The sequence below is a fragment of the Trichoderma camerunense genome (assembly GCF_050948025.1).
Source record: "Trichoderma camerunense strain CBS 138272 chromosome Unknown V8C40scaffold_5, whole genome shotgun sequence".
Classification (NCBI taxonomy): Eukaryota; Fungi; Ascomycota; class Sordariomycetes; order Hypocreales; family Hypocreaceae; genus Trichoderma; species Trichoderma camerunense.
Window position 1 is genome coordinate 984475 of NW_028145365.1, and position 12010 is coordinate 996484.

Sequence of the window (12010 nt, forward strand, 5' to 3'; positions counted from 1 at the left end):
ATTGCTAATAGTCCGAGTCTCAACTATACAACGCCAATTGAAGAAACTTAACAATATACCCAGTGACGTATAATGATATTACCTGTTTCTCAGCGCGGCAACGCCTTTGGAAGAGAGATGAAGCCCTTTAATGACACTAAAGTGCTTCAAGGCGGCAGCTCCAAAGGCTAGCAGGTACAAGGGTACCTGCTAGCCCCACTCTGGTAGAATTCTGCCCAAAACGAACCCTGTCACCACCTCCAAATTATTTGGCCAAACCAGCCCCAAATATCCTCCCTATTCCAACTTCCATCCTTTGCCTTCACTCCAGGCATCAGCACATCTCGATCACCCACTATGATCGAAGCATCAAAGAAGCGCACGGCTGATTGTGTATTCTGAAGAGCGCCCTTGTAGCTTCTGCCAGGAGCCGCCCTTGACCGCTCAGCGCAACGTCTTCGCGTTTCCCACTGCGCTTTGTTGACGCGGCTATCCAAACTTTTGCTAACTTTAGGGAGCAACTGTTTGCTATGGGCCCGGGAGACAGCGGCCTGGCCGCCCCTACCCGCGCAAACGCATCTGCATCGGCCAAGTTGACAGAGAAAGAAGCGAAAGAGATTGCAGAATACGAGAAGATTGTGCGATTTCGCGATGCCATTCTCGCGGGAACCCACCCAACCATCAAGCTCCCTCCCGGCCTCAAGGCCTCGTCCCACTCCATCATCAACTATGCGAAACCGCCATCAGAGCCTGGCGAAGTAGACACAAGGCCTGGTTCTCTCCAGCAATCTGCTGAGAAAATTCAGAGTCAGAACCCCAGCTTGCGACGGCCTGTATCTGATGATAGCGCCGCCGCTGCTGATTCTCGGCACCCAAAGCCATTTGCAACTAGGACGACAGAGATCAATCCCATTCTTCTTGAGAAATCTGACGAACTTGTTAGGGCTGAAATTCAGCTGCAGAGGCAAAGAATAGAGCGGTCTCTGAGAGACGACATCGAACAGCGTCGAGTCTCAAAGCAAGTGCAAGCAGAACCCGTCAATGAGTTTGACCTATCCGATGTACTCGCAAAGGCTCTGACTCTTGTTCAAGCCACTACTATACCCTTTGCCGCCAATGGAGGCTTGATTGCTAATCATGAAGCTGCAAGTGATTCGTTTGACGATAACACCTTTTACTCCTCAAAGCATGACACGCCCGAGTCCAATCTGACTTCGCGCGTGCGCCGATCAACTGATGATGCCATGTTGATAGATGGCCGCAGGCCATCTCAGCCAAGCCTTCACGAACCCACAGACTACGGTAATAACACGGCAGCTTCTACGAATAGTTACCATGCCGCCGCCCCTCCCTCTCAGCCTCCATCCCAAATCCATGCTCCGATGGCGAATGTGGTCGCGAGTAGACCCGAGAAGGTGCGGGTTCCCGGGCTCATACTCGCCAATAATGGAAATCCTCCAGTTACCCAAGGCCCTGCTCCTACAGAACCAGATCGGGTACTGCAAACGCGGTCTCGAGGATCTGAAAACGACGAGTCCCAGTATAATCCAAACCAACCTCTGCTGCCACGTCCTGCCGTTATTCGGAATCATGACTTGATACCCGTTGCTCCTCAGCCAGCAAAGATAACACCTTTGACTGTAGTCAATGTGCAAACCCCCATCATCGATTCAGGCTTGGCTGAATCTCGTGGTACGTCGGTCCATGAGGCGGCACTCCGAAACGCGCCCTTGCCTGCAGGTGCTAGCTCCGACAGCTCTTCGCAGGGCGCAAGGGATACAGAGAGGAGAAGAGGAAAGAAGAAGAGAAAGGCCGATCGGCAAGCGCCAGAGGCTGAGGCCGGGCCACGTATCAAAGTTGAGCCTCGTTCACAGTCACCATCCTTGACAGCCCCAGCCTACACCAGACCCAGCAAACGCCAGAGACAGTCTCAAGGACATGCTAATGAACCTGGACAATCTGAGTTGAGATATGCCCAGCCTCCACCGAATGCTTCTTACGAGCAGCCGTCACAGGTGTTTCGAGGTGACCAAGCTCCCGTGGCGTACCAAGAACCCGGTCCCGCACCATACCTTGCTCAATCCGCCCCGGGCTCTCACATTCGTGGTGAGCCAGTTGGAGAATCGAGTCGCAATGGGGATTTCTCCGGTAATCGTCATTTGTCTGGTGAGAGCTATGCCCGCCCTCTTCCCTCAGGCGAGAGCTACGTACGTCAGCCTCAGCCTCAATCTCAACCACGGGATGTGGTATCATATCACCCTCCACCCTCCAGAGAGATTCATGGCCCTGCCGCAGTGCCGCAGGTCGTTGCATATGACTCATTTCGGGAACCCATACGCATCTATCGGGAGCCCATTGATGGACCCCGCGCGAGCGTACGCCCAGAGGGTGAGTCTTTCATAATCCCCCCACGGCCACCAACACGGGTCATGTATGATTCGTATGGGCGGGAGTATGTCGAGCCTGTGATACCCTCCGGCCGGCAATCTGTTGCTCCCCTACCCCGACCCGGAGAGCCGGAAGTGATTTACGAGCGACTGCCATCTCGACTTCCATCAAGCAACATCGGGGCTGGGCCCTACAACGAAGGCAATGTGGTATATGCCAGGCCACTGTCGGTCTACGATCCAGCAAGAAGAGTATATGTATCGGAGCCAGAGTATCCTTACGACCATAGGGATGGTCAGTATCGTGAACATCAATTACAGCAACGAGGATACATTCAGATTGTGAGGTCTCATGATGGCAGAATCATCGAGGAGCGGCCAGCAGAATACGTCTCACGACCGACAAGCTACAGATCATCGCGGTTCGAGCCTGTTCCACCATACATTCGTATGCACAGCACACATCCCGATGCTGCCGGCAGAGAGTATAGCGGGAGTATCCACATGGATGGTCGTCACCCAGAAGGCCCACAACCCTATGCCAGAGAGTATGCTGGTAGCCCCATGCAGCGAGCTGCAACTGTTCATCGGGAGTACAGCATGCGACCCCCTGAGCGGTACCATGAGCCTCACAGAGGAGCTACGAGGGCGTCGGATGAAATCGCCTTCATTGAGCGGCCTCGTGGAGCATCGCGGGAAATTGTGTACGTGGATGACGTCAGGCGAGAGGTCTATCGTTGAGGAGTGGCTACGGAGAAGAAGTTGATCGGAAAGGAGTGGTCATTATATTCGACCGCTCTGTTTGCATTTGTATAAGTTCTTGTATGAGTACATTTCATAACGGCACAAGGGGCCAGGGACACGGAACATCGGATTAGGGATTCGGAATCAGGCGATTGGCACAACAGGAAGCCGGTATACCATGGAGGGATTGATATTTGCTTCATTTCAGGCGGACGGGAAGTCTAAAGGCCTAACCGAGGTCATAAATACGGGGGATTTACTCTGGCATTGTACAATGAGCTACAATGAGCTATTAAGCCATATGGAAGTCAATCTGTCAACCATACCTAGGAGGTAGATGTTGCAGTTGTAGAAAATGTATAAGTGGTTTCACAACTATGTTCGCCCTAAAAAGCAAGCTAAGAGGATTTGAAGGTGGATAAAGGACAAAGCAGTCAATGACTCAAACTATATATAATCAGGAGAATATGTTTTCCTACTGATATCTCACTGATGGACTCTGGAGACCGCCTCACTAAGAAGAGCTATGCTTAGTAACTCTAGATGACATGTGTCGATCATCAAGCATCGGGTGGTTGGCTCCCAGGAGAAGATCAATAACAGATGACGCATATGCCACAATTGACAAGCATTTACGGATATATGTACCGTGAAGCAAGGGGTTGAGCTAAGATGATCTCGCCTCATGCTCGCGGAATATACTATACAATGGCATTAGTCCTACGAGTCAAACATCATCACGCTGGCCCAAGCTGAGGATCCATGCCCTCGAAGAAAACCAGGAGATGCCAAGAAGAAAACCTGCGAACTGAGTGATTTTATAGCTACAAATGGGGTCTTGAAAGGCCAGACTCCTTGATCATGACATCAAAGGAGGTGAAAAAAAGCGCCTTTCCCCCCTCGGCCCGCATCGGCATCGAATAGTCCGTGGCTGCGTACTTTGGACAGGCCCAAACTCAGTCCCTCTCTCCACCTCCGCCGTCCGTGGCTGCGGCGTTCTGTGGGGATACGAAAGCTCCCATGGCTCCCTACTGTTTCGGCAGATGCGCGCTAGGTGTGCTGCTCTTTGTCTAGCTAGAAGTCTCCGGGCACCGGATAGGACGGGAAACGCATTTCTCGCAGACGGCACGGGCGGAGGCTTTTCTTTCGCTGGGTCGCGGACGGCGGCCTCATCCATGTAATAGCACTCGCTGGCTTGATGTTCGTAGAGCAGGTGCTAGTATTAGTACTTGTAGCTGCGAGTAGTTTCATGTCATTCCTCTTTGTTTGGTCTACGACGATCCCGTCCACTTTAAACAACACCACATGTACCGGAGTCGCGGAATGGAATGGAGGCCCCAAAATCGGGCTTTCGGCGCCCTGTTGGCGTAGAGCTTAGTGAGCTGAACTGAGGGCGGAGTTGGGCGACAGAATGAGGAAACGCCGACGGATCTCGTGTTTCATGAGGCCTGGAAGAGTATGTAGGGTGTGCCCAGCGGCATTAGGACCAGATGAAACCTACAAAACGCACCCGGTAAGCACGCAGCCTTTCAAAACGCAACCACCCTTATCTCGAGCCCATCATAGCCCAAGGACATAGAGACGTTGACGTAGCATACAACCATCATCAATTTGGCCGGCCCGTGTGTGGTCGATTAGACAAGCAACAAGGCAAGGTGGTAGCCGCCCAAATCAACCAAGAGCTTTCGATTGGGCCACGGCAGTGCCCCAGAGCGAAATGCGGGTTGCATTGTCGTGGAACAATCAATCAAGCTTGACGCAGATACGCCCGCATTTCCAGGCGGCCTTTTTCTCACAGTGGCGGCGGTAATTTTGAGACACGGCACACATTCCGGTGGTGCTAGGCCAAATACAGCGAGGGTGAAAAACAACGGCAAGGAGCAGTGTAGAGACTGGCCAACCTCTGTTTGCAATTCGTGGTGTACTGTAGCAAGATGTGTACTCGCACAAATCACGGCGCACAACGGGAATGCTTGTGCTGTAGCAAACCGCCTTGGACACCTAGCACGATGATTGGCAGTCGTATGGAAGACGGGGCCAAGGATCCTGTCCTCTGCATGCCGACGAGCCTCATGGGTGTGATATGATTCCTAGGCTGCATGCCACCCTCGAGTACATTGTACATACTTTGGTTCCAGGGGCTCATTCATCTAATCGAAGACTGAACCGAACGGAGCATGTCAAATCCCGGGGTGCCGAGATGGTTGATACTTATACGTGTCGTATGATGGAAATAGATACAATACGAGAATGGAAACCACGTCTCCAGGAAGACTGAGGCGATATCGTGAACAGGAGGATTCGGAGCCTCTTCTCGCCCAGCGACTCGCATGGCAGAACGAGCCCTCGTATCGTTTGCGCAAAAAAGCTTGGTTGGTGCAGCGCCCCTCTCGCACATACTTGTACTGTACTCGTCATGATTTGCTGTATCTTATAGCGGGGCCCACTTCATTGTCGCTGAACCTGAAGATCTTGCCGTCGATCCCACAGCTTGTATGGCAGAGACAAATACCAACCACCCCAACAGCGCTTGGATGTCTCGGCGAGAGAGGACGAAGAAGGGGCTGCGATGGCCAAAACTTTGCACAAGTAGACTATTGTATACTCCAGCATTAATGCATACCAACACTCTTAACAAAGAGTGCTGATGACCCCTGCCGGTGATGGATGATCTGGGTGATCCAAAGTGGCTACCAGTGGGCGAGGGCTGCGTGTGCCAGTGAGAGCAAGGAACCAACCAGGCCAGGCTAGGGAGTGGACACAGTGGTGGAGTCCGGGATCGAGCCTTCGTTCCTTGTTGCGTGCAAGCACAAGGCAGTGGGAAAGCGAAGCATGTCGTGGGTGGGTTTGTGGGCTTTCGCCTAGCCGAGCATCTGATCTTTCCACAGCTCCGGCAAACGCTAGAAGAAAAAGAAGCAGAAAGAAGGGAGAAGGGGAAGCAAACGGAGACGGAGGAGAGAACCTGAGGCTCATAGTCAGCATTTTTCCCAATACCGTGTCATCAAGGGCATCGTCTGGCCACTTGAGGCAGAGCCGAGGCTCCATCTTGAACCAAAGACTATCGGATGACGGTTAGCAGCAAACAGGTGCCAAACGGGTTAGGGGTGCATCCAGCCAGCCAGGTAAGGTTTCGCAGCGAAGCCATCCTGCTGACCACGGCATCTCGTTGGCTATCTCGAGATTGGCGGTGCTCGGGGCCTTTTTGGATCAGCCAGTGATGGCCACGAGTGTGGGCAAGGTTGCCGCGAGCCTGCAGCAAACCTGGTGCTACGACCTGTGCTGCTAGACTCAGTACTAGTAGCAAGACGAGTTAGTGCTGGCGGCCATGCTGTGAACCGTTTGGACTGCAGAAAAGCTTGTTGCAGGAGAGATTTGGGCGTGTTTGGCCACCAGATGCCGCCGAGACGAAGAGCATGTGTTGTCGGGGATCTATTGTAGTACGTACTGAGGTACATGGAGGTTATTTGCCGTCTCTCGTCCAAGCTTCCATCCATCGATCCCGACCACAAGGGGCAGCAAGCGTTCTTCCGTGGCCTCGCCCGGCTATGTGCTGTGCTGTGCTGTGCTGTACAGGTACCGGCACCGCATTAGACAACCTGAGCTAAGGTCTCACCCGACTGTCAGTTCAGTGTGGGCGGAGTCGGAGTACCTCCAAAATGCGCTGTCCGCAGTTGCGGTACTTGTGCCCGAGCGTGCGAGTACTCGTACCTGGCCCACTCCATGGTTTAGTGGCCACCACCTGTAGGAACGCAGTCTTGTGCAGTGCTGTGCCGCTGAGACTCACATCATGGGTACGCTAAGCCAGCCTGAGGGCTTTGCTTGCCCGTACCGGTACCTACGACCCAGACAGGTGTCATAGCGGCCTGTCATTGTCCAAAACGCCTGTGCGTCCGGCTCTCTCAGTCCGAATACATGTACCTACGCTAATGTTACACCCATGTTCCTTGCCTGAGTCTATAAACGAAGAGGACGAGAGTGAGTACACTGCTCCCAAGTCACGGCACGCTGCATTTGTGCTCCCGTCTGTGGTGCCCTTGTGTTTGCCAAACAAACGGTTTCCTGGTTTATTGATGTTCTCAAATGTATCAAGGCAGGTATTATGTGCTTACCCAGTACATGAATGTGCCAACTGCAACACTGCTGCCGTATCACTGCGTCAAACCGTCCGTGTGGTGCCAATGCATTTTGAGGTACCTACCTTAGTATCTTGTACATTAGCGTTGTGGACGTAGGTACAGTACAGGTCATGATATCCCGGCGTTGCTTCTATGTATGTTGCACGCATTTGAATCTGTATCATAGATATTGATTGGGAGGGTCCTGTTGGATTCCTCGGTTTGTACTCACACTGCGCCGTACGGATCGGTTCCTTGCTTTACCGCAGACATGGGACTTGGTTTGGACAAGGTGGAAGGGGGCTTGGGCTTGTGAGCCCTCCGAGTTGAAAAAAAGGCCTCTACTTTGTCTAGCGGTACTGGCAGACCCGGGATCCCTACGACGGACTCAGCCTGGCTGTGCTGGGTCCCTGTCAGTACTTTTTGGCGTCAACAGCACTCCGGGCTACTTTGATGTAATCCATGAATCATCCTTTTTCTTAAACAATCTGTGGTGTACATTGAATTCACTTGGCTCATCATCGTGACTATCGTCCATTATTCTTTTTTTACAACCCCATTCAAAGGCATCAACTCACCAAGGCCTCTGTTGTGTCTTTCGCTCGACATCTCAGAAAGTGCCAGGTAGAGGTACCACACACTGACGCCGGTACTTGTCCTGCTGCGGTCCAGGCCCCCGAAATCCCACACTACTTAAGCTCGACTTACTAAAAACACCAAATACCCGGCCTCTCTTAACGGCCCAGCGCTCCGTACCCTCTTTTCTCTTCTCTGCTAGACCTTTCTCCTCCACCCTTCTCCAAACCCGCCCATCCCTCTTCTTCTGCCTCTGTCAACCTCTCTCGAGATACCAGGAAAAGGGCCTCTACCACCAGCTCTTGTTCCCTTTCCTTTCTTCTTCTTCATTTCGGCATTTTTTTCTTTTCTTTTTCTTCTTCTCTCGTCCAGATCGATACCCCTTGCTTTTCTGATTCCTCATCTGGCCGCCATTTCCTCTTCTCGTCCCGAACTCGCGATCCGCCTCAACTCGACTCTTCCGGCTTCTCTTCCTCAACCATCATGAATAAGCTGGCCAATATGCGCCACTGGTCCGAGAGGATGAGCCCAAACTTTGGCATGGGTCGACCCAGTGTGCCCATGAACAGCTTGAGCAAAAACGTGTCACAGCCTGGCCTGCCTCTTACTTCTCCTGCACCCGATGCCACGATACACTACTCGTTCAACGTCCCGTTCGCCTCCGATCTGGTTGGTCCCAACACCGAGGATATTCTGCATGCTACCAACGACGCTGTTTTGAGATGGACGCACCCCGAGGACGCCCCGGATGATGTCCACGTCTACGAGCTCCGTGCTCATGCCCAAAACCTGGCAAATCTGCACAAACTCTGCAAGGATCTGTCCACCGGGCCTCTGCCTATTGAAGCTCAAGTCGTTACCACGACTCCCAATAACGGCAAAGACCAGCAGATTACCACCATCTGTCTTACGGGATCCCCGGAGCTCGTCAACAAAAGCCGAGAGACCATTCTAAACGAGATCCCCATATCCATGGTATGCCTCAAACGCCAGTTTCGGAGTATTTTGATGTTGCCGCAATGTGCTAACTTATAGTCAAACGCAGCGATGCACCACTATTGACATTGAGGGAAGCTTGGTCTGTGACCTGAGTGCTGGTGTGCTCAAAAAGCCTGTCCTTGAGACTTTGGACTCTATTTCTGCCTACTGTGGTGTTGACATCTTTCTGTTGGGCCCCAAACTGACTCCCATGGTGGACGGAATGCTGGGCGATTCCGAGATGCGAATGGATCAACGATGGAGAGTTGCCATCTACGGTGATATCTTGTCGTCCGAGCATGCCAAAGCCCGAGTACTCATTCAAATCGACTCGTGGGTTCGTATTCCCTGCCATTGCTACACCAATTCTGTGTATTGCATCTTCTAACATGAATCAGCTTGGTCGAATGGTGGATGTGGCGAGGATCGAACTGTCTCTTCACCAGCTTGTCTGTGGACGACATCGCAAAAACATTAAGCTGATTGAATCGTCGACTGGGACGGCCATCTATTTCCCTCCCATGTTCTCGCAAATGTACCGATACTGCCCACAGGGTGCGAATCGGCGCGACCCTGCAGAGATCTACATCACCGGAGAGTCTCCCCAAGCCATTGAGATGGCCAAGCAGAAGCTGCATGAGACAGTCTCCCGCATTCGCCTGTTCGTCAAAGATGTCACCATCCCGGCTGCAAAATTGGACAACATCCTGCTGGGCCGCCTGGATAAAGTTCGTAAGATCCTTGAAGCCAACGGAACGTACATCATGCTCCCCCCTCTGGCATGCCAGCGTACAACGGTCCGAGTCCACGGAAGCGAAGGCCTGCCTGTTGAGCGAACCGTCCGGGAGCTCATGTCACTGGCTGGCCAGTTTTATGGCGCCGGGTGGTACGTTCAACAGCCGGATGCGAGAAATATTCCTGCCCCCGCAGAAATCAACGATATGCTCGCCGATATCTGCGCCCACTCTGATGCCGAGGTGTCCTTTGATAAGGCCTCTTTTACCGTGACTGGTGCCGATGATTCCGTAAAATCTGCCTTGGCAGTCATCTCCGAGTTGAAGCTTGCAACTCAGTCTCAGTATCAAATCCGTGTCAAGATTGAGCTCGCGAATGAGCACAAGGAGTTTGTCAGTGGTAAAAAGAACGGCAAAATTAACAAAATCATGGGACAGAGTACGCCAACCCCCTGTCCTTGTAGATTTTTGTCAACATGAAGCTAACACTGAGGCAGGCAATGTTCAAATCATTTTTGACGGCTTCAACGAATACAACTTCAATATCGACGTCATGGCTGCCACCTACGAATCCATGAAGCAAGGCCTGACCTTGGTTGAACAGGAGATGCCGGCATCCATCTCTTTCCATGTCCCCGATCAGTACCACAAGCGTATCATTGGCATTGGCGGACAGCATATCCAGCGTATCATGAAGAAGCATTCCGTCTTTGTCAAATTTTCTAACGCTATGGATAGAGGTGAGCAAAAACAACCGAATGACTATTCTTTTACATCAGGAGAGTGCTGACAATAAAACTTAGGGGGCATGGGGCGTGAAGATGACGACATCAAAGTCGATAATGTTATTTGCCGTACGCCGGCACGTAATGCACAAAATCTCGATGCTGTCAAGAATGAGATTCTTGAAATGGTCGACCGAGCTGTAGGTAGTCCTGGAAGATTTTTGGAGGGCAAACCTTTGACTAACACAAACCCTACAATAGGATTCCGAGTACACTTCTCAGATCGTTAGTGTTGATCGCTTGTACCACCGTGAACTCATTGCTCGTCTTTCGGAAATTGACGAGCTTGAACAAAAGTACAACTGCAAGATCAACTTTCCTAGCACTGAGCAGGCGAGCGACGAAGTCACTGTCACTGGTCCACAGTGGCAGGTGCCTCACTGCGTTGACGAGTTTCTTGGCATGGTCCCAGATAAACACGAGCTGGTACTTGCTCGCAGTCCGAAGTTGGTCAAGTTTCTGGAGTCTCCCGAGTTCGCGCATGACCTTGTCCCCAAGCTGAAGAGTCAGTATGAGGTGGAGGTCACCGTTCACCAGAACCCTGATGAGACTACTGAAGAGGGTGCTCCCACTGCTACTCTTGTCTGGGGCTTCACGCGCAACAATGCTGGAGGTCTCCGAGACGCTATTGATTTCTTGCTTGCGCAGTTTGCCACCGCCAATGTCGAAGCCAATATCGTCAAGGGCTCGATTCCCCGCCCCAAGTCTGACTCGTTTGAGGATACGCTTCAATACTTTGACTCGAAACTGCTCCAGCACGCACCCGCCTCGGCAGCCAGCGACTCCCCCATCAAGAATGCCTTCAATGCGGACATTGCCCGAGAACGTAGCAGCATCCTTGATCGACTCAGGAAGCCCGGAAGCATGACGTCCATCTCTTCATTCCTGGACCGCAGAAAGAACAGCTCGCACTCAGCCGCCGGCAGCTTCTTCAAGGGCTCTGCCAATGTCTCCAAATCGTCGCTCATCTCGATCGAGTCCACTCGCAGCTTCAATGCTGACCGAAACCCTTGGAACGACAGTGGTGTGAACCTGGCTGATGACGAGAACCCCTGGGCCCGCCCCATCAGCAACCACCACTTCGAAAGCAAGTTAACCATCCCCCTTCCAAAAGACATCATCGCTACACGACACACTACCCGCGCGTCTGGTGATAGCGGGAGACCTTCTACTTCACACTCTATGAATTCAGGATACCCCGCCCCCATTGGGCCTTTCCGTTAGACTTTGCCGAATTAGACCCATTACATGCGAATACCCCCCCGGCTGGATATACCCCGGAGCGTCCAAAATTGCATCATATCCAGGCTTTGATTCGCCGGAGATGTTGGCGCGTTCCTCATTTTTTGTTTGTTGCGCTGTTTTCTCTCTTCTCGTTTTCGTTTCGTGCCTTTGATTTCCTGTCTTTGTGTGTGTTTTTGCTTTTCCCTCCTTCTTTTTGCCGTTGATCGCCGTCTGTTTATGAGTCATTGCTCGCTTATTGAAATTTCGACAATGTCAGTCTTGATGACCGGCATTCACTTTTTTATACCCATTTGAACGTCCATGACGTCGAAGATAAAAATTGCGAAGAAAATACCCCTACGCGCTGGAGCTGAAAGAATTTAGTTTGCAAGATTGATGATTTTGATGCATGGTGGAGTCATGCCAAGGGGCAGCATTGATGAGAGAAACAGAGTAGATGTCATTGGAGAGGCTGGTGTGTATCATCA

The 12010-nt window shown here is 52.0% G+C and overlaps 3 protein-coding genes across 3 annotated transcripts; all 3 read left to right on the forward strand.

Annotated features, from left to right (window-relative positions):
* Nucleotides 1–271: 271 nt before the first annotated feature.
* V8C40DRAFT_239042 (uncharacterized protein) lies at nucleotides 272–3570 on the forward strand. Its single transcript, XM_083214568.1, has one exon. The coding sequence runs from the start codon at nucleotides 510–512 to the stop codon at nucleotides 3105–3107; it is 2598 nt and encodes an 865-aa protein (XP_083075561.1). The 5' UTR covers nucleotides 272–509; the 3' UTR covers nucleotides 3108–3570.
* A 1168-nt stretch (nucleotides 3571–4738) lies between these two features.
* Nucleotides 4739–5737, forward strand: V8C40DRAFT_239046 (uncharacterized protein). Its single transcript, XM_083214569.1, has one exon. The coding sequence runs from the start codon at nucleotides 5361–5363 to the stop codon at nucleotides 5724–5726; it is 366 nt and encodes a 121-aa protein (XP_083075562.1). The 5' UTR covers nucleotides 4739–5360; the 3' UTR covers nucleotides 5727–5737.
* Nucleotides 5738–8110: 2373 nt separating this feature from the next.
* Nucleotides 8111–11752, forward strand: V8C40DRAFT_174863 (uncharacterized protein). The gene is made up of 6 exons (XM_083211655.1): nucleotides 8111–8776; nucleotides 8847–9116; nucleotides 9178–9952; nucleotides 10011–10253; nucleotides 10317–10438; nucleotides 10500–11752. The coding sequence occupies exons 1-6, from the start codon at nucleotides 8285–8287 to the stop codon at nucleotides 11520–11522; spliced, it is 2925 nt and encodes a 974-aa protein (XP_083075563.1). The 5' UTR covers nucleotides 8111–8284; the 3' UTR covers nucleotides 11523–11752.
* The last annotated feature ends 258 nt before the right edge of the window (nucleotides 11753–12010 follow it).